The sequence below is a fragment of the Anas acuta genome, chromosome 3 (assembly GCF_963932015.1).
Source record: "Anas acuta chromosome 3, bAnaAcu1.1, whole genome shotgun sequence".
In the NCBI taxonomy this organism is placed as follows: Eukaryota; Metazoa; Chordata; class Aves; order Anseriformes; family Anatidae; genus Anas; species Anas acuta.
In genome coordinates this window covers 96,844,513-96,866,790 of record NC_088981.1, presented here as the reverse complement: position 1 = coordinate 96,866,790, position 22,278 = coordinate 96,844,513, and the positions used below count along the sequence as shown (strand labels likewise).

Genomic DNA, 22,278 nt, shown 5'->3' with positions numbered 1-22,278 from the left:
GCTTTTAGGCTGTCTGTTACACTGCCAAGAGCCTGAAAGCTCAGTTTGTCCCATTTTCCTGAGAGTCTTGGATTGAGCTGGGCCTCTCAGAGCTGTCACTCTGCCAGGTCTGCCACAGTGGTCCATCAAATGCTGAAGTTGGGTGCCCTCAGCAAGATAAACTGTGAAGCTTTTAGGTTGCCTAGAGGATTGGAAAGGAAGGGCAGGGGGAGCTGATTGCTAATCTATCTTCAGATCTTCAAATTAATTCAAAGCATTTTGGAACTATGGCAGCAGCAGTACACAGGATTCTGTTCTGGAAGCCTTAGGCACCACGAAGATGAAACTCTGTAAGGTAACTTCTCACACAGGTAAAAGCCCATTGTTCCAGCAGTGGCATCATTTACGCTCTTGTCAATCCTTGTCAGTACCAGCACTGGTGCTGCTCCCATCTAGGGAGTCACAGTTGACCTCTTAGGACAGAGTAAATTTATGTACCACCTTTTTTTTTTTTATTATTATTTTGTCCAACGGCGACTTTGCAGTTGGACAAAACTCAACAGACTTTGAGAAGAGAATTTTCTCCACCAGTGGTTGGGCAAAAAAATGGTTGTCGAAATGTAAGCACTGCACACAAGTTTAATACTGTTTGCTTAGTTTTTAGTATTGAATATTTCTTCTACTCTTCTTTTTTTTTTTTTGAATCTTGTGTGATTCTGATCAAAATATTCAAAAAGTTGAAATATTTTAGACAAACAGGGCTTCTGAATGTGCAAATGAAATTTGTCTGTTCTTATCCCCCACTCCTGAAAACCAAAGTAATGGATTCTGATATTTTTCTTTCCAAGCATAAATCAATGATCTTTTCCCTAGTTTCTTCTAATAAAGACAATGAAAGTCTTTTTGTTTCCACAGTACCGAGATAATGATGTTTTCTTTAGATTTCCTCTTAAAAGCACATTGGTTTTCACACATCTATGGTCTCTTAGGCCCAAGGTACAGATCAGCAATAGTAAATTACAGAGTATAAATTGACAAATCACTTGGATTTACAAATTTAAGAACTGGAACAATTATGTTCATTTTGTTGTACTTGAAGTTAAGCAGATGTTTCATTGCATTGCTTATGTTAAAAAGAAAAGAGAAAAAAAAAAGATGTGGTTTATCACTGTATACCTAGGTACCACATTGCTGGTGAGGCTTCATCCCAGCTGCAGTTACTTAAGGAGGAGATTTAAGTTTGGTGATGTACCAAATACATCACCATAGTGATTAATAGTGATTCTAAAAAAATTACTACTAGTAAATGAAAAGAAGGAATATTTGTAGTAGCATTGTTATAATAAATGAAATGATACAGAATATTTACAAGACATCTTTTCATTTTGTAACTGATGGAAATACACTTAAGGGAGTAAACAGTGTGACTTTCTTGCATTGCAGCAGTGCCAGGAGTCAAGCCCTGATCGGATTACACTGTATGGTTTAATGATGAAACCTATCCAGCGCTTTCCACAGTTCATTCTGCTATTGCAGGTAAAGAATATTTACTAAACAGATTTACCCAATAAGTGTTTTTGCTGCATTCTCACATGGCTTGTTTGTGGGATTGCTCGGTAGCTGTCTTCTGCTAGAAGACTATGCTGCAGTGGCATTGACCACTGGATCCAGGGGAAATATCAAGGAAAAAAATTGCAGTGCATCATCACATACTGATCTCTGATTGCATGGGCAAGCAATTCACTGTAATTCGCAGTTCCCCTCTACAGACCTGCTCCAGACCAATTTTCAGTGTTTCAGACTCCTTCCAGATTATGTCAAGTCTATCCCAGAGAGAGCTAAAAGTTAGCTGCGTTATGCAGGTGTGACACAGGGCAGGCTTCAGGATGAAGGTCCAGGAATTAATGCGGGATAAGGTTTGGAGGAAGTTGTGGTGGGAGCTTGTGGGTAGGTAGCTGTGGCAAGAGCTTTTGAGACAGCACAAGAGATGGAGTTTATTGTGGCAGGAAGCCATAGCGAATTCGTGGTGATTTTTAAGTGCTGTGAGGAAGGAGCAAAAATTTCAAATTGTTCCAATGTGTGCCTACAAAAGGGAAGGGTTTTTTAGCAGCTGTTGTAACCTCCATAGAATAAGTATGGTCTCCTACTTTAGTATGATATTGCTGTCAGTGTATTAGTGAGGAATAATAACAGTAATAAAGATAATTGAACATTATTATAATAAGAAGTATCAGATAAGTTTAAATGATTGTTTAGACACCTACATATTATAATATTGCTTTTCAAATCATTTTCTATTGTGTGCAACTTCTGCTAATCTTTTTTTGTTACATTTGGAGGTTTTTCATTTATTTTCAGGTTTCTTTTCTGTACTTTCTTCCTATAAATAATGACTCCATTCAATATCTTTTTTTAATATCTATTAAGATATTCAGGAAAATAAGTGATGCACAGTCTGAATATTCATTAGATGTTCATTGGTCTTATTCTTTAGTAGTATTCTGGTAAGGAATGTAGCAGTAACTTCTGCACACAAGTCCACAGCACATCCTATACTCTTTTGAACTTGAGCTTGGAGTTAATTCTGATTTTTGTTTTCATTTATGATTTCCCTACAGGATATGTTGAAGAACACTAATAAAGGACATCCTGACAGATTACCTCTACAGATGGCTCTTACCGAACTTGAAACACTGGCAGAGAAGTTAAATGAAAGGAAAAGGGATGCGGATCAACGCTGTGAAATAAAACAGATAGCAAAAGCAATGAACGAACGTTATCTGAATAAGGTTAGGAAGTAGAAATGTGTGATGGAAGAGTCAGTTTATTATTAGTTTCTGGGTCTTGAACAATCTTTAGAATGGACTCTGAAGGGGCACCTGCATTTTTTTCTGTAGTGCTTGACACCATGGGGTTGTTCTGGTGGTAGGTGTGAGAAGTGAGTTACCTTCAAGACAGAATGGGTTCACTGGTTTAAACCACTGCGTGGTGGGGTGGGTAAAATGCTGAAATAGCAGCAGCAGTGCTGGTATTTTGTGGCAGTGTAGAAAATAATGTTTTCTTTTTCTGTATCAAGTTTTCAAGCAAATCTTCTGCATGAGAAACTTCATCTTAAATTTATCTTAGAACCAAGGAATTACTCCTGTGTAAAGGAAGGAACCAGTTGCTTCAACCACAGTGCTTCCAACTGCAGAGTGGTTGAGAGTGTGCTATTGAACATGTCCAATATCTTTCCTATTTTGAAGAACACCCCAGTCTGTTTCATTCATACATTTAGATCTTACAATAGAAATGTCTTTGAAGAACTGCGGAAGACATTCAGTTATGGGGAAGGAACAATTTTCTTTGAGTTTGTTAGTAGCTATCTGTATTGTAGATGTATGTATGCTTATTTGCATCATAAATGCTTCTGTTTTTCCCAGTGCTTCAATTATTGCTTTCATGAAGTTATAGATGATTGTACTTATTCTGGCATGGAGTAATGGAGGCATGCTAAAGGAGTGCAAGGAGTGCTTTTGTCTGTGATTCATAAAAACCCTGGTAGTTTTAAGAACAGAAAGTAGTCAACCAGAACGTACTTCTACTAAGCTATTTATGAAAAAAGAAATACTGAATTTATTGTCATCCTGGCATATTATTTCCATTCTAAGTGCATTAAAGAATGGGTTCAGGTAATTTACTTTTTCTAGTTCTCATAATCCTGCTTTTTGAATTAGCTACTAATGATTATCTACAAGTGACTGAAAGAGTTAAAGACACAGAGTGTACCCTTTAGCAGGTGGTCGAGATTTCTTTTTATCAGTTGATAGCAACTGTAAAGTCTCCTGTTCTGTACCAGGAGATTTGAGATCTAGCTGCGTAGTCACTTCAAATCATTTAGCGCCTTGTGCAACTTGTGACTTAATATTTGCTTATACAGATTTAGACAATGCCATTATACAATGCCAGGCAAGGTGAAACAGGTGGTGAAGGAAATGGATAGATAGGAAATGGGTGCGTTGCAGACCGTTTTGTTTTCTCTGCCACTATGGAGATGTATTTGACCTGTAAGGAATTGGTTCATGCTTGCACGCAAGGCTGAGCCTCAGCACTTGAAGGAAAATTGCAGGAACAGTTTACATGTCCTGCACCTTTTGAGTGTGTCACGTTCTTGGCAGTCTGTGGAAATATGCCAGCTGCACTCCTTTGCTGGTTTTGTAAGCCAATGTAGACAGAGAAGCTGAAAGCATTCTTCTTCCACCCACTCTGACTTGCCCCTTTGGGATGGCTGGAACCATGTGTAATGTTTAAACGGACTATGAAAGAAGAGGTGAAGGAAGGAAGTAGTGGAAACTGTGGAAGCTATGACTTTTTTTTTCACTAGAGGATCTTTATCAATATGGAAGACTTTCAGTGCAATTACATGTTCCATATGAAGAATTAAAAGCCCTGCAGGATATATCCTGGGGTTATGTTACTGCTGCAGGAAATGAAAAGCAAATCAGTAAAGACATTTAATTCATTTGGCAAATTCACTTGTGAGCTTGTAGTCATATGGCAATATTGCATTTTTGTTGTTGTTGTTCTGGATGTTAGATGAACAGTGTATAATAGACGATGTTGATTGTTTTTAAAATCTAGCTACTTAGCAGTGGAAACAGATACCTTGTGCGGACTGATGATATGGTTGAAACAGTTTACAATGACAAAGGAGAAATTATCAAAACCAAAGAACGGCGACTTTTCATGTTAAATGATGTGCTGATGTGTGCAACGGTAAACATACGGTAAGACTTGACTAATATTTTTTACATTATCATTCAAGTTTAAGCTGGAAATGATGACAGTGAAAAGAGTTTTTGTTGTTGTTGTTTTTACTATGTCTAATGATCTCTATCAGTTGTCATAATGAACGGACAGCTGGCTTTTATACACTCTTCTAAATTGCCTGCTGATATTTTGAAGTTCCAGTATAAATTTGTGTGTGTGAGCACGTGTGTGTGCGTGTGTGTATATATATATATATATATATATATATATATATATATATATATATATATATATCTCAGTTGGAAACTTCAGTTAGAAATGTGCTGTAGAATCATCAGTGTTCATTAGGGTAGAGTGGAGTGCAGATATACCATGGTAGGTTTTTTTTCTCTTCTTCCTTAAATTCGTGCTGTCACACATCTGTAACCTGACACGATTTGGAAGTTAAAACAAAACCAAAGCTAATGCGTGTAGCTAGAGAAAAAAAAAAAAAAAGGAACACGCTAATGAAATTCCAGCTGGGGAAGGGTTTTTATCTCTGAGACCAAATGTTGAAGGATTAAAGTTGAGGTGCTTTGAAGAAAGCATTTTTTTTAACATGCCTTCTGTTTTAGTTGGCTGTAGCTATTACTGTTACTATAGCACTGTGTATGCCAAGGTCACATTCACATTCCAATGTTGCTTGTATCATGAATTGCTTTGTGTGTTGGTACATTCTGACAGAGAAAATGTAGACTGTTAAAATCTTCCAAAAACAGCTTTTCTTAAGCATAATATGAGTTGTTACATTAGTTTGTTGGTGAAGTCTGAATGCAGCGCACATTTTTGCAGTAGTAGTAGTAGTAGTAGTGTGAATGCTTGGTCTCACATTAGTGAGCAAGAAGTACATTTTCTGAAGAGCAGTTATTACATGGCAAAAGCTTATATCCAATTGTCCCGGGAATTCTTTTCCTTTACAATTTATTCAGTTCTTTAGTAGCTTTTGACCACTTTTTGTCATTTTTTCATTTTGTCATTTTGTCATTTTTTTCCATGACATCATTGTCTTGGATTTTTTGTAGTTGGTCCTGAAGTGGCAATGTGCACTCTGTTTTCACTTTGCGTCTGAAAAGTTCATGATTTTGCCAAGTCTCTGGGTTCCTTGTTAAGTCAACAGTTCCAGTTATAACTAACAGCACTGTTGTTCCTGACATTAACTGTTTTTTTCACTGCAGAAGAAACTATTTTGTCAAGCAAAATATAGTTAGGGAATGAAGGAAATAATATGCTAAATTTCATTGATTACACTAGTATACAGTCCAGAATTTTTGGTCCAAATGAGCTGTTTTAGCTGTGTAGAAGTTAAGCATTCTGTTATAGCAGTGGTTTTCAAACTCAGCTTTGTGCATGCCTACCTATTGACCGCTGGAGGTGTAAACTTCTTCAGAGAATTTACATGTACAGGTAGCAGAACAGCACGTGTCAGCTCAATTTTCTTAACCACCTTTTATCAGTCTTTACAGAAATAGTCAGACATCCCAGGAGCCTGGCAGGCGTTGGTTCCAGAACAATATTCTGTAGCTGACAAAAGATGCATTTCTGCAGTCCGTGACCCCCAGAAGGTCCTTCTTCACGTGTAGCCTAGATGTCCGGCTTAAACTGGAGACCTAACTTTTAAGTAGCAGGAGTTGGACAGGGTGGATGCTATCCCTAGCGACTGAACAGCTGTGTCCTGCCCTCTCGTGTTTTCTTTCTTTTTAACTAGATCTAGAGTTCATAAATATTTGCTTAAGTTGTGGTACTTGTTTTTTCTGTTCATTCTTGTCTCTCCTTTGAAACAGAAGTGTGACTGTGTGGTGAATAATTAGCTGACTAGCTGAATGTTGGTGTCCAGATACTGTTCTCACTAAACACTCCAGGCTGATTTCTCCAAAGCTTTTATTTTGCTTACTTCAGCCATGCTTTCTGTGAAGGAAACATTCCTGTTTCCTTTCATATCTCTTTTGTGCTTGATAGTAGATGTTTGTTACATATGCTTGAATGTGTGAATAACAGAATGAAAGAAACAAAGGAAAAGGAGCCAGTGAATTCTATTTCTATTTCAAGTAAGCTTCCTCAGCGTGCTGTTTCCTCTGAAATGCCTGTTGTGATGTACACTTCCGTTAGCAGCAGCTCACATGTAGATTCCTCTTAGAAACCACAGCAATTGCAAAAAGTCTCCTGTAAAGAACATCCTGGGCTTTGGACTTCGCAGAAACGTTGGCTTGTCAGCATTTGAGAGGTTGCATTGCCCTTCCTCCTCCTGGTAGTCATTTCAAGGTCCCGTCATCCAGGCTTTCTTGAATGCAGCAGTTACTGCTTTTTAGCACTGTTTCAAGTACTGTCCTAAAAGACAGTACAAGCAAAAAGAACCAGGAAAAAGTGGAGCCATAGTATTGTCCTATGCGCTCGTGTTTGGATGTCAAGATGCATATTGATTTTAAAAGATACCACAATCACAGAATGGCTTGGGTTGGAAGGGACCTTAACGATCACCTAGTTCCAACCCCCCTGCCCTGGGCAGGGATGCCACCCACTAGATCAGGTTGCCCAGGGCCCCATCTAACCAGGCCTTGAACACCTCCAGGGATGGGGTATCCAGAGGTTCTCTGGGCAACCTGTTCCAGTGCCTCACCTCCCTCAGAGTGAAGAATTTCTTCCTGATCTCTAATCTAAATTTCCCCTCTGTTAGATTAAAAACATTCCCTCTTGTCCTGTCATTATCTGATTGAGCAAAGAGTCACTCTGCATCTTTTAAGTTCTGTTTAATTACTGAAAAACTGCAATGATAGAAATGTAGGGTCTGTTGATGGCAGTCCTGTGCTGTCTGTAAACAGGATTATCTGCACCTGCATAGCTATCTTTGTACTCGCAGCAAAGGTCAGTCACAAAAGTCAACCTGATACATGTATTTCTTTAATGTTTTACACTGTACTCAGTCTGCTGAACAGCAGATTTTCTGAATTAATAAATAGAATGCCATAAAACACAGTGACTTGCCACAACAATAATCTGTGTATGTGTATCTTCCAGCTCATCCTACGAAAGCAGTGGCACTGTGACAACTGGCCAGAGGTATTTATTAAAATGGAGCGTTCCACTGGGACAAGTGGAAGTCATAGAGTATGGCAGCAGTGAAGGCCAAGGAGAGAACTGCAGGTTTCCACCCCAGCACTCTGCTGAAAATGTCGTCATTAACTCTAAGCCAAGTAAGTGACAGCTGTTACAGATTTACATATTTAATTTTTTTTTTGCTAAAATACATGTGTCAATTGCAGTAGGCTACAGAATACAAAGCATTTGGTGCAAGAAGAATTCTATAACATAGATGTTAACTTAATCTCTTCCTTTGGAAACTGAGAACTCATCAAGTGCTAAAACAATCTCTTGCCTTGCAGCATGAATTAGTTGTGTTTGTCCTATTTTAGAGTTTTATGCATGAATGCATAAACAATTCTAGAGGTTTAAACCCTGAATGTGTATGGACATGCAGAAGATTTTTCTTGGTGTAGTAGAGCAGTTATCCAATGGTAGCTGGTTGTACAAATGTTCTTATCCCAGAGTTAAAGGGAGGAATTTCTCTTCGATAAAGTTGACAAGCCACCCTGTTGCTGTGGCATAAGAGTCTGGCCACAAGCGGTTACTGAAGGGCAGAAGTTACTTCTCTGACGTCTATAGTATCCCGCCCTTCAAGCACGGTATCAAGTTCTTCAAGGAAGAAAACCCAAACACCTTAATATTAATTTTGATGAGTGTTTTTAAAAAATATGCTAATAGGGAACTTCCTCCCAGCCTCTCTCCAAAAATGACCTAAGGCTCTGAAGTTTGCTAGTTCTTTCTGTGCTCATTAATCCCTCCTACAAGCTTGCCAACTGCCCTCAAGAGATGTATGAATTTCAAGAGTTTACTCAGTAGCTAGCCTTATATATATATAAATTCTGTATTTGTAAGCATATTTAATATACCTAGATTGTGAAGCACATTAATGGATTGTAATTTAGATTGGTTTCAGTGCTAGCTCTGGGCATTATTTCACACTACGTTTATTTAATATTGCACTCTTGGCCTCGTGAATTTTTCCACAGTTGTGCTGTAAGGAGACATAAATATTATACTTCAGAACTGAGGTGTGGCTGCAGCATTTAATACCCCCCTTATTCTTAATGACAGTGTCAGGCCTTTTTGCTCCTCCCTTTCTAAATAGCCTAAGAACATTTTTATAGGTATTTATGACTCTTTTTCAAGGACGACCTCATTCCAAGAACTCCTTTAAAACGTTAATGGTTTATTTAGGCAACGAGATTAGAGCTCTTAAACTATAGATTAACAGGTGCTGTATACATGACCCCAAGAGGAGTGAGTACAAGAGACCGTGTAACTTAGAATTGGTTCCCCTCATAATAGTATGTAGGTGGAACAGCTTAGTGAATATTGCTAGCGCAACTTTATGCAGCAGCTTCATAATTGATTACATCAAGCCCTTGCCTGCCAGCAAAATCACATAGGGAAGTGGAGGATGAAGGGAGAAAGAAAAAAACCTTACCCAAACTATCCTGTAGAACCTACTTGAATTTTTTGGTTTTGAGGTTTCTGTTTCATGATGTGTGGTGACAATAAAAAAAAAATAAAAAAATAAAAAAAAAGACTTTGTACATCATTTGTAGTCTCAAACTTTAAATTAAATTGTGCTCAACAGATAAAAGGCAAGGTGAATTTGCTGTTCACTTAGTAAGCTCTGATCACTGCATTAATTCAGTCTTCTAATAAAAAGGATTGAAAAGTAATAATTAAAAAGTTTATGAAGGATACTGGTTATACAGATGAATAAATCTTCTCTCAACTTTAATCAAGCATTTCTCTGAAATGATCCAACTAAATCAATTATAATCAGTCATGAAAGAGGATGAGCTTAGCTTTGCTATTTGCATGTAGTGCTGTGTCAGCACTAGCTGTTACTCTGAATGCAGACTTGTCCGAAATGACCTGTATAGACAAGTTTGAATAGATGCTTAATTGTGTTCATTTTTCTGTAGAGGTGCTCTCTTAGTTACGGTTTTCTTGGCTGCAGAAGATTAAAGAAGCTTAGAAAATAGTCTTCTTGCAGAGAGAAGGGATTGGTAAGACTGTAGTGGTTCAGTGTTGCTTAGCTGCACCTACCAAGATACTGTATTTTATATTTGATGATGACACATCATCATTGTAGTCTTGCATTGTCAGTGAAATTTTTTGGGTGTTTAACACAAATGACAAAGCATTACTGGCAAAATATTCAATCATTGCTTGGCTGAAAATACATCACTTTCTAGTCATATGTTGCGTTTCCCTCTGGTTTTGAAGTATGCTAAGGAACTGCTGTGGCTTCATGGAATGTGTTTTTAATCTGTTGAAGAGCAAGACAGCCTAAACATCTAATGATCGAGAGCAATTTGGGATGCTACAGGCAAAATCGTGGTTTCCTTGAACTAGAACCATGTGTAGGTCTGTGTTTTCACCTCTCATTTCTCTCTGTGGAAACTGGAGAAGTGCAGAATGATGATGATTCTGTGTAAAAGCAATAGGGGGGTCACCTCTTCCATTTCTGGAGAAGCGAGTAAAGAAAGTTTGTATCTGCAGCACACTGGGTTAAATATTTTCCCCAGTTATTTACTTATATTACTGTTGAGATCAACAAGAATTCTGTATAGTGTCTGGTTGTGTCCTTGTGAGGATTACAAGTTGTGCCATGATAAGAAAAATGTAATTAACTTTTTTTCCCCACCAGAATCCTTGGATTCTATGACAGAAGACAACTTGCCATAAGCGTAGTATCTCACTAGTAACAGCTAAATGCAATTGGCACCCTAAGCTTTCTACCACGTTGCAAGAAAAAATATTTTAAAGATGCAAATTTTACTTTGGGTGTTGCAGGGAAAGTAATAGCTGAATTTGAATTAATCCTGTATAGGTTGTAATATGCAACTGCTGAAAGGTTGAAAGGTTTTGTTAGTACCTATAAATCAAGGGCGTACTTTAGTACTGTTTTAAAGAAAAACAAATGTTGTGGGAACATTGTTTTCAGTTAGCAAAATCATAAATTTGCAGTTTTCTACTCAGTTCTGCTTTGTGTACTAGTCTTTATCTCTGAACTTTAGAGGAGAATCCATTTAGGGGCTGTTCAGTTAAACTTTTTTTTTTTTAAGGCTTTCTTGTCTCTTGCCAAGAGATACTGTGTGGCCTCAGGGTGTGTGTGGGGAAAGCAGAAAAAAATCTGAGCTTGTTCTGCTATGATTCTTCTGTCTTTGATGTGCTTTTGCCTTATTCCTGTTATTCTCCCCTAGCACCATAAGTAGATTATGAGATCTTTTAATTATGAACATGGAGAAAGATTGAAGTCTCAGCTGTTTGGCAGATTCCTTATATTTGTACAGTACTTAATACTGTTTTGTCACGGGGAACAATTATAACTTGTGTTTGCTTCCTGTAACAATATTTAAAGCACAAAACATTTCATATTCTGTTTTCAGGAAAAAATAATAAAAAAAATAATCATGTTTTATGGGATCTCCTTTCTTTGAGCGAATCAGGCAGAGCCTTGTTCCCTGTATTAGAGTTAGCCTTTGAAAATCTGTGAGTGTAAGCCTCTGGCACCCCAACCAGATGGTTCCTGTAGAAATAGCTACCTTAACTTTGTATGCCAAAGAGGTCTGATGTGTTAATTTTCTTCGGTGGAACCATTTGCAGCAGGATGAAGTTCTTCCCCAGTAAATCCACATACTGTTTGTGGTAGGCTATGGCGATTCTCCTCTACATCCCAATCCTTTTAATGGTGCTGGTTCATGCGAAGAAGCATAGACACATTTATGGTGTTGAAAAATTGAATTAATGGGAAAAAAATGAATGTTGTTGTCATTAACAGGAAGTTTTGATTCACTTATGCTGGAAGAAATGTGTCATATAATGGATTTCAGTAATCGGTATTTGAAGCATGGTTTAGGTGGTTATGAGAGCATTTGATTTGTTTTTACATTAAGATATGGAAGATGCTATAATGCTAGGTGAGGTTGTGAAGTGCACGAAACAAGATCTGTACTTCAGGACCCAAAAGGAACGTGGCAAAGGTATTGTGTAATGTGAGGAGAACCCTAGGTAATAAATGGTTGAAAAGCTCAGAAGAGACACTTACCTTAATTACACATCTTCAATACTTAATGTCAATTAGTGAATTCCATTCTTCCATTCAGTTTTGTTGATACTTGTGGTCGACTTCACCTCCTCTATCCGCACTACTGACAGGGACAGATTCAACGTTCGCATCTGGACTACTAGTTTCATTCGGTTTGGTTTTCCTTTCTTTTTCTGCTTGCTTTTGTCCAAGACAGGTATGTGCTCATTATGGTCCTGAGGGAATGAACATCAAGTTTAAGGGCTCCTGAATGTTAATATTTGCTCTGTCTGTTTGTGGGTCAGTCTTACTGTTCTGTTTGTTGGTTCCCTCACCTATCTGTTCCCTCACGATCTGTAGTCTCGGTGGGAGGCCTTAAGCAGTCCAAGTATCTCAGGCATGTAATGCATCTTGTGGAAATCTAATGGAGACCACAGTTCACTTAAAACCACCCACAGGTAAATCAGTATCTTGGATAATCCTATTATCTCATAGAAGAATTGAAAGAGTAATCCAAGGCTATTCAAGTACCAGGTACTGCTGACCTAAATTTGTCGTCTTTTTTTTTTTTTTTTTTTTTTTTAATGTAAGCATCTAAAGCAATCAATACATTTGTTCTGCTATCTTTTTCACCGTTATATGCTGCTTTATCCTGAATGTTCCCTAGTAGTTGAAAGGATTTACCTATTGGCTATTTCCTTGTCTTCATATTTATTTATTTTTTTCTGTTGGCTTTTGATGAAGTTTACTGTAGTTTTGTATCATAATAAATGATAGTCATTCAATCAAAAAGGAAAAGCCAACTGAATTTATAGAAAGAGGGTGGCAGGTAAATTAAATGCTACTTATCTTCTTGTGATGAAAAGGAGGGCAGGTAAAAGAGCAGTGAACACAAATTGTTTTTTAATCCAGTCCTATATAAGTCTCCAAAAGTTATAAAAATAGGGTCAAAGGCAAAATTGTAACTTCTCGTTAAAATGTACTGTGTTCCACTTTAGAAGAATAAGAATGAGATCTTCACTTAAAAATCACCCTTCTGTAAATAGAATCACTGATAAAAACTATATTTCACAGCTCTTTAAAGGGGTATGTAGGAACAATAGGTAAATATACTCTCCAGAGTTTGTTTCTTAGACCCCAGCATGTATTTTTATGAGTTTGCAATTTCTGCAGGCTGCTGACGGATGGTGAAATGTGGGTTCTGTGCTGAGATGAATTTCTGTTTGGTGCTGTAGTGACAGCGACTACCCCGAGTTGTCTGTTTAGTGATGCTCAGGGCAGCTCAAGAACAAACAGCGTGAGCTGTAAAAGTTTTACACAGTGTTTTATGTAAGAAGACTTCACTGTAAAGGCTCAGAAGCAAAGAGAGCGGCCTAAACATGCTGCCGTCACTGAGTGAGAAGCCTGTGCCTGTCAGCAGCATCTTGGCTTTCTGCTGCTAGTGGTGTTCATTAGGAGTGATATGCAGCATAGGCTATTACTTAAGCAAAGAACCATTTAATTTTAACCATATGGCTAAAAGCTGAAAGAGAAAATGAGCAAGACCCATCTGTACAATATATATCATGCAGTGATGAGTGTGGGAGATAACAGTAAAATGAAAGGAATGGTTTAGCACGTTTGAGTTTATGGCAGAGTTTTAATGTTATTTTTTTGTTGTTGTTTCACAGATTTTCAGTTCATTGCAAAAATCAAACCTCACCTTCACTAAATTGTGATTTCTCTGCTTTCCTGATCAGTCTAGGGATAAATTTGTACTCCATTTCCACTTGCTTATGGTCTTGATCTCTGTTGTTTTTGTTTGTTGTCAGGCGTAACACAACACTGAAGTGCAGACGTGATTCTTCTGCGTTTCCTTCTGCTTTGTGCAGTCGGTTCATGTAGGTCTGTGAGTGTTACCAGGGAAACAGGTAGGGGTGTTTGATGGGCTACAGTGTGTGAGCACTTGTGTTTCTGCCAGTGTCTTCTTACTCAATGGAAGAACAGTTATTCTCAAAAACAGAAATAATGCTGCTGTAAAAGCCATTACCACTGAAACTGACTTTTGCTGCTTTGTCCAATGAGAAATGTGGAGTTAGGGAAGGAAAATATGAAGGAAATAAAGCTGCTTTGTCATCACTTTCAGGCTGAACAATTATAATACATCATTTAATACTCAGTCTTGCTTACTGCAGACATTACACCAACTCTAGCATTGGTGATAAGGTTTTAAAATTATGATAATGGCATGAATTGCTAGGTGACCTAACTTTCATCGCTGGGATGAGTTTACACTGGGATCATCTCTGGGATGATTTACACTGACAGTGTAAATCTTTGTTTCAAAACTAGTGAAAATAATCTGTATACTAAAGTAATGTAAAGTGCATAAATGTAAACTATTGTTAATATATGTGAACAAAAGACCAGAGATTTTAAATAAATCTCACTACAAACACAGCCTGTTCAGCCAAGCACACCCAGAGACATTATATAGTTCACTGGCTCAGTAGATACGTGTTTTCAACTACTGGATTATGCATACATTAAATTAGGTGTTACATTTTTATCTCACCCACTTTAGAAGAGACTCTTTCCTTTGCTTTTCATACCCTTTTTAGTGGTTGTAGGGCTTTGACATTCAGCTCACAGAAACCTTTTTCTGGCTTGGTAGATGTCTTATTCACATCTTGACACAGAGTAATAAAATGAGTAGAAACTCTGAGCAAATGAGTATGAAAAAGGGAGGTTGAGCTCCCTCACAGTACAATTTCCACATGAGTTACAGATATTCTAGTCTCAAATTCAGTGGAAACCACTGACAGCTTGGCCAGCGTATGGTCCCTTGCAGACCTATCTCAAGATCGTTCGTTGCAGTACTATGATCATGTAAGTACATTCAGACATGCACTTTCACTGCCTGTTCATGTCGTTGTTTATCTTCTCACATCCAGTTGTGGTAATTTCACCCTGATGGGCAGCTGAGCTTTACCACACTGCTCTCTCGCTCCTAAAAAGAATGAGAGGAGAAAATACAATGAAAAGGGCTCAAGGGCAGGGATAAGGGCAGGGAGATTGCTTGCCAATTACTGTCACTGACAAAACAGACTCAGCACAGGGAGATTAATGTAATTTATTGCCTATTGATAGCAGAGTAGAACAGTGACAAACCAAATAGCAAACCAAAACCACCTTCCCCCTATCTACGCTATTCTACCTCCTCCCCCCCGAGCAGCACAAGGGAACAGAGAATGGGGGCTGCGGTCAGTCCCTGACACTTCGTCTCTGCCGCTCCGCTCCTTCACAATCACTCCCTGCCCCTGCTCCCCTTGGGACCCCTCCCACGGGATGCCGTCCTTCCCCAACTGAGCCTGCAGGGGCTGCCCACAGGCAGCAGCTCTTCAAGAACTGCTCCCACATGGCTCTGTACCACGGGGTCCATCCCCCAGGAGCAAACTGCTCCAGCACGGGTCCCCCACGGGCGGCAGCTCCCCCCAGACCCCCTGCTCCTGCGTGGGCTCCTCTCCACGGGCTGCAGCTCCGGCCTGGGGCCTGCTCCTGCGGGGGCTCCTCTATGGGCCGCAGCCTCCTCCAGGCCACATGTGGGACCCATGGGCTGCAGGGGGACAGCCTGCTCCACCAGGGGCCTCTCCACAGGCCGTAGGGGAACTGCTGCTGTGTGCCTGGAGTACCTCCTGCCCTCCTGCTGCACTGACCTTGGGGGCTGCAGGGCTGCTTCTCTCATTTTCACACTCCTCTCTCTGAGCTGCAGTTGCACAGCAGTTTTTTTTTTTTTCCCATTTCTTCAATCTGCTCTCCCAGAGGCCCACCCAGTGTCGCTCCTTGGCTTGGCTCTGGCCAGCAGCGGGTCCCTTTTGGAGCCGGCTGGAGCTGGCTCTGATCTGACATGGGGCATCTGCTGGGCTCTGCTCACAGAGGCCACCCCTGCAGCCCTCCTGCTTCCAAAACTTTGCCATGTAAGCCCAACACACCAGTTCCTCTCATATCCTTTACAGCCATGCAGTCACACTCCAGAGGCTCCTTGCAGCTTCCCTCGCTTCTTATGAGGTGGAGGCTTCTAGGTTCCTTCTGCCCTCCCTTTGGACCCTGCAGGAGGAAAGGGTGAGGAAAGAGCTGTAGCACCTCTCTGCTTTCATTCTACAGTCTCTTTGCTTCCAGGATTTTCTTTCCCCATGGAAACAAGAGACAGGAACTTGAGGTGCTCTGACTTGTACCTGCAGTCAGTAGGTGGCCCAGGGAGGCACTTTGTAGCTGTCCTCCTGGTGTGCTGCAGAGGAACTGGGCTGTGGGCTGAATTTCATCCATCAGTTATCCTGTTTCCCTCCCTCCTGTTCCCTACTGGCGTAGCTGTTTCTGTCACTAGGAAAAATATTTATGGTGTTTTACCTCTAAAATTCCCTGCACTGTCAAGATTAGCTGAAGATTAATGTAATCCCTAAACCATGCTCACAGTGTATGAGCTACTTCTCACCCTCTTAAAAAGCTTTGCTTGTTGTTCTTGCATAATTTTACTCATGAATGGTATAGCATTATAATTGCTTGCATTTAATACCTTGTACAGTATTTGCAGTTGCAAGCTGCTGATTTTATCTGCACATTACTCAAGCTGTGTGAATAAGCAGGTTTGTGGTTGGACAGTAATTCTATCCAAATTTTTGTGCGACCTATTTCTTTGGTGTTCAGATCTGATAGAATGAGCATGTATTGAGGCAGGTCTCAGCATTCATGCAGTTACCACTTAAGAGCTGGCAGGGAGGCAAAGCATGTTAAAAAATACTTGTCAGGATGAAGACTTGGGAGATTTGTTTTCCAGTTCTGTTTTATGTGTACTGGGTGGCATTGGGGACTTGGTTCTTTATTCAGTGAGAATAAATACATTAAAAGAATTTTAGAAACTCAGATTATCATATTCAGTAATTTAGCTCTGAGAAATTACCTGTAGGTGCTTACATGATTAAAGTGCAATTAAGATTTCTTCCTTTGCAGAGGTTAGCCTGAGTAATGTCTCCTCATGTTTATGATAATGCTCTTCATGTTGGATGATGATGATGGTCTGTCCTGACAGTATTGGTAATTAGGTTTGCTTGCAGCATGTCTGGATTTAGCAGTTCATGTTCTACTGATCTCAGGGTTTTATTGCTTGTCACTTAATATTCTGTATATGTTTGTGCTGCTTCTTCCCTGTACAAGGTTGTTAATAATATTAATAAACCTTATTTAGGGTTGTGCTGAAAAGCTTCGTTGAGTACAGCTGCTCACCCTTTTACTGATGGCTGCCAGCTAAGCTTTTGTGTCTTGAGATCATTCCTCATTTCCTATTTACTTCAACTTCCCAACCTAGAGATGAACACTACCCTGTAAATATTTATTTAGTTTGGATCTGAGAATTTTATGAAACCTAGGGTGAACTAGGTTTGAGCAACAGTCAGTGGCTTAGGTTTTTCAGGGGCATGCAACTGCTGAGATCATGAGTTTGATTTGGCATGAAAGAACAAATGGGGTTAAGACAAAAATCTGCTTTTCTTTTATGAACTTTAAATTGATCTATGGGCGTGTTTGCCTTCAGATTCCCTCCATGAAGATGGGTTTTGGTTCCCAAGCCTACTTCTTTGGTATTTTACTGGAATTTCAGTTGGCTACTAAAACACTCTCGTAAAAGAAAAAACAGAAAACAAACCCTACGCACATGCTTTCCTGAGGTGCCTATGGAAACAGGAACAATGTGTGTAAGCAAGTTGAAAGACACAGATAGGAGTGGTGCTGTGTGGGAGCTGTCAAGTACTCTGCTTACATAACAGCGTGTGCAGGAAGCTTGTAGTTCAGCATCTAAAAATCAGGTCTCATCTGCTTTGTCACCGGCTTTAACGTTTGTAAAGAATTTTCAGACAGAAGGAGCTAGAGCTAAGGAGGCACTTTCCTTGTGTGCAGCTGCTGAGTTCATTTGTCATCTTCTGTACAGGGGAAGTTTAGGAGCAGTGGGGCAATTGTCTTCACCCACCTTCCAGTGAAAGTGAAGCGTTTAATTACAAAGGTTTTTGCGAAGGGAAGGGGTGTAGTATTTAGCAATGGGCATTACTACCAATCACTAAGTGAAAGACAGTATTCCGAGTATTCATAATCTTTTTGCCAACTCTGTTAAGTTCTTAAACAGATGGCTTGTGTATGTAAATGTCATATGAAAGTCTTCTTTTTCTACTTGCATCAAGAAAATTAGTTCCACTAGACCATCTTAGGGGGAATGATTTTTTCTCTGTTTTTCTCGATCCCTTACCCAGAGCAGCTATAAGGCATTTGTCCTGTGTATTTTGCATTCCAGTGTATCTGTAGGAGCAGGGTCCCACTGTGGAGGAAGAATTCCTGAATTGCAGTAATTGGACCTTATTAATGCTTTCTGGCTTTCCTTCTTTAAATCAATTCCCAAGATACTCAGAGAACAGGAAACTATCTTACTTCTGATATAATTCTCTCTCTCTCTCCATTCTTGTCCTTCTTGAAGGTTGGCCATCAAGAACTGAGCAATGTGATGCTCTCAGTCCACTGTTCCTGTATGAGAAATCAGTGAAAAATTTCCGGGATAGACACGAAGTCACATTTAAAACAAAACAGCGAGACAGTTCTGATAGCACTGAAATAGCTTTAAATGTATTATTGCTACATCATCATTGTTAACATGTTCAGGCTAAACTGTCTCAGACATCTGTCCAATTTATTATGAGGTGATCAAGAACTCATCTGTTATCATGATGATATGCTTTCCAGCCCAGTGCACAAATTTCTCTGTGCTAATGTAGACTTAAATGCTGTGGAAGGGGCCTATTTTTTATTATTTGTTCTGAGTGCATGGCTCTATACGATTACCAGTTTGTTATGCCTTCTTCAGACACAGCAACTTTTAAAGTTACCTCCCACATATATAACTTCTCCCCAGATCCCGGATGATTTTTATACTCAAGATGAGGATTGAATCTTTTCCAAAGTTCTTTCCTTCACAACACTTGATGTTTCAGTATGCTGCCTGGATACACACAGATGGCTCAGTGGGAGGAAGCAATTTGAGCGCACTCAGCCTCAAAGACCAAATCACAAATGGCAAGTCAGATTTGGGATTTATCAGCCTTTCAGCGTAGTCTGCAAATCTGGCACGTTCTGCAAGGGTGCCATTAACTTTGTGTTGCCCCTCAATAAAGCTGCAACTATAGTCAGGAAAATAGCCTTTCCCTGCTTTTATTACATGACTATTTGTGAACTTCCATCCTGTATACTGCACAGCCTGACTTCAGGGCTCTGCATCTATCAGTTGAAGTAACCTCTCTGAGGACCTTGAATTTCTCTGATGCATCAGTTCTCAATTCATGTCAGTATGTTTTTTTTTTTCAAAGCACATTGTATTGACATGTTGTGTTTTTTGAACCATAAAGGGAAAAAGTCATTACTGTAATCATACTCAGAGCAGATCATGTCAGTATTGGTTACTCTGCAGTAAAAGAGGTACCCAGGAGTTGGACTCAATGATCCTTGTGGGTCCCTTCCAGTTCGGGATGTTCTGTGATTGTGTGTGTGTCTGATAACCATCTTCGGCTTAATATGACACATGGTTCAGAAATCTTTTCAAGAATACTTGTAATATTGAGACTATACTGGATGAAGCTTTTATTTTATTTACATGCCATTTGGATTTATGTGATATTACTTTCAAAAATCCCCCTAACCAGTAATTAAACAGGAGTTTGGAATTGGAAAGGACCACCTGAACCATTATGCCTGTTTACCCAGTCATTGATGCTTAATTTATAGGTGTCTGCATCTACTCTAGGCTTTGTAACACTTTTTTATTTCCCATTTAGCAGCATAAATCTGTCATAAATTAGTAAGTTACAGTTGAGAATCAGAACACAGCCAAAGCTTGTGGAAGAGTTGAGTACAAGTAGCACCACACTAAATAAATCTGTCCCTGAGTAATTCTTTGAGAGCGAGAATGGGGTGTGCTCCATTTGGGATTAAAATACCCAATATGCTCGTGGTGCCCGTGAGAACTGAAAATTTAGGGGAACTGGATAGACAACGATCCCCGGGGAGCGGCTGCACTGCCGGTACCCATTAAGGCAGCTGCTGCTGTGCTGGCTGCGTGCTGGAAGAGACATAGCTGCTGGCTCTGCTCCTGAGGCAAACAGCATGTGGCCAGAGCTCTGCCGTGCCGTGCACGGGGGGCAGAGAGGGCTCTTCGCAGGAAGGTCGGCTGCTTTGAAAAGAGAAAACCTCCAATGCTGTGAGGGTTGTGAATTCAGCTCCTGTTTCCTCTTGGTCCCAAAGCGTGGCAGAGATCCTCTAAATAAAGATGGTAAGGGATTGTTTCCCCTTCTGCCCACACCCAAGACACATCTACGTGTGTATTTATGCACAACCTTCCAAATCCTAATTTTGCTTGATCCAAACTGAGCAGACTTCAACCACACCCAGGGAGTTTCCTGCAGGCTTTGTAAATGGCTTGATGTAAGTGGGCTAAAATAGTTTCTGCTATGCTTACAAGAATTACTACAAATCCGGCAAAACTGGTGAGTTTAAAGCTGTGCTCCTGAGCATAAGACTGAGAAATGAGCAGGTAGAAGTGTTTAGTTTAGTATTATATTCAAATCACAGAATATCCCGAGTTGGAAGGGACCCTAAAGGATCATTGAGTCCAACTCCTTGGACTCAATATATGGGCTATACATGTATCTCAACTAATGATCAGTTGCTTTAATAAAACATTCCTGCCACCCCAGTTTTACTTTTTACTTTTTAGTTTTCACTTTTTTTTACAGCAAAAATTAAATTAAACGTTAACCTCCTTTCTTCCCTCTAAAATAAGTGGCAGGGTTTTCCCTTAAATCTGTCCTGAATACCTTTCAAAATAATGCTGAGCAAGGAGCAGGAGTTTTTTTTGCATGAATTCCTGGTTGTTGGCACTAAACTTGCCTGTTGCAGGGAGGCACGAATTCCTCTGGTAAGATCTTAGCAACAAAGGAGTTGATGAAAAAAAAATTCCTGCTAACTTGCATGTGGCCAAGATTTCACCCTTGATCTGTAGGCGGAATGCAAAAAGCTTTGCCTCCGAAGCCATACACAGGGTTATTGGCTACAGCGCACGGCATTTTCTCCTAACACCATTCTGCATAACACGTAGGATGTGTAGAGCTGGGAAGAACCTTCTCTAGATTCCTGCTTTTTTTCCACAATGGAAAAAAAAAATATGTTTTGGAACTTGATAATTCACAAGAGTGGCTTAGAAAAGGGAAGGAAATGACTTTATCGTTTGTAAAACTTTTCAAAGTACAAAAAGCCACCCCCACACAAGAGCGTATCATCTGCTTTGGGATGAAGCCAAGAGTTTATCTGTGCTCTCTGTGGAGGAAAGAAAGAGCAAACACCCACCCAAACCCGCCAGCAATCTAACGGTCAAGGAACATGTGGAGGCTGAAGTGGGCAAACCTCTGGCTCTGAATTGAGAAACACGTTTGATGAGCAGACTGCAGTGCTCCCCACCACCGTCACCACCTACTTCACCCGGGAAAAAACCCTTGGTTAGACAATTCTTAGCTAAATCAACTGATAGTTAACATATTGTTAGCCACCAAGGATCCAAGCAAGCTAATCCTAATTTAAAAGACATTTTGAGTAACCCTTGCAGGACCTGATTCAGAGATGAAATTGCTGTAACTTAGAACTCAGTATTGAGGCACAAATTGAGTGGTAAATTCTGAGAAAATTATTTTCTGAACTGTATATTGTTATGATCTCAGTTATTTTTCCCTGTTTCAGTTTGTGCCTACTAAGGACCTTCAGGGAGGAATGATGATAGCCACAGCTATTGATCTCTTCCCTGGCTGACCATTAAAAATTTTTCTTAATGTGACCATTTGTCACACATGAATATCAGAGATCAGAGGATGGAAGCAGGCTGTCTTTAATTATTGATTGGTTTGGTTTTTGGCTTTCTTCTCTGTGCTAAGAACTTGGTCTTTAATGAATGAGCCTGAATTGACTTCCGTTTGGCTTTTCTAAATGGCATCATTTCATATGCCAGGTTAGTTTATTTGTTTTGACATTCTTATTGCTTCCTTTTTAATCTTGATTTATTAAAATTGTATAAAATATGCATGATGCAAACAAAATAGACTCAGATGACAAATAGTGAAGGGGATTGAAGATTTATGCCTTACTCTTAATGCTGGAACTAGGATATCTATAAAAGCATTTGAAGCTCCAGGAAGAGGAAGGTAGAGAAGAGCTACTTCCAGGTGTGGTGCTGTAATGGGGAATTCAATCAGTGCAAGTAGTTAAAGCTTGCTTTCTGGCCTCAGTTGAAGCCTATGGCACAAAGTCCTGCAGTATCTAAGAGCTGCCAGATTGCT

The 22,278-nt window shown here is 39.7% G+C and overlaps 1 protein-coding gene across 6 annotated transcripts in view; it reads left to right on the top strand.

Annotated features, from left to right (window-relative positions):
* ARHGEF10 (Rho guanine nucleotide exchange factor 10) overlaps positions 1-22,278 on the top strand; it is a 119,311-nt gene that overhangs the window by 51,208 nt on the left and 45,825 nt on the right. For 5 of the 6 annotated variants that reach the window (XM_068678435.1, XM_068678437.1, XM_068678432.1 and 2 more), the window contains 4 exons: positions 1,423-1,515; positions 2,598-2,768; positions 4,600-4,745; positions 7,780-7,955. In XM_068678435.1, coding sequence (XP_068534536.1) covers positions 1,423-1,515; positions 2,598-2,768; positions 4,600-4,745; positions 7,780-7,955 — 586 coding nt within the window. The remainder of the gene's footprint in view (positions 1-1,422; positions 1,516-2,597; positions 2,769-4,599; positions 4,746-7,779; positions 7,956-22,278) is intronic. The other variant, XM_068678436.1, reaches the window with a different exon arrangement.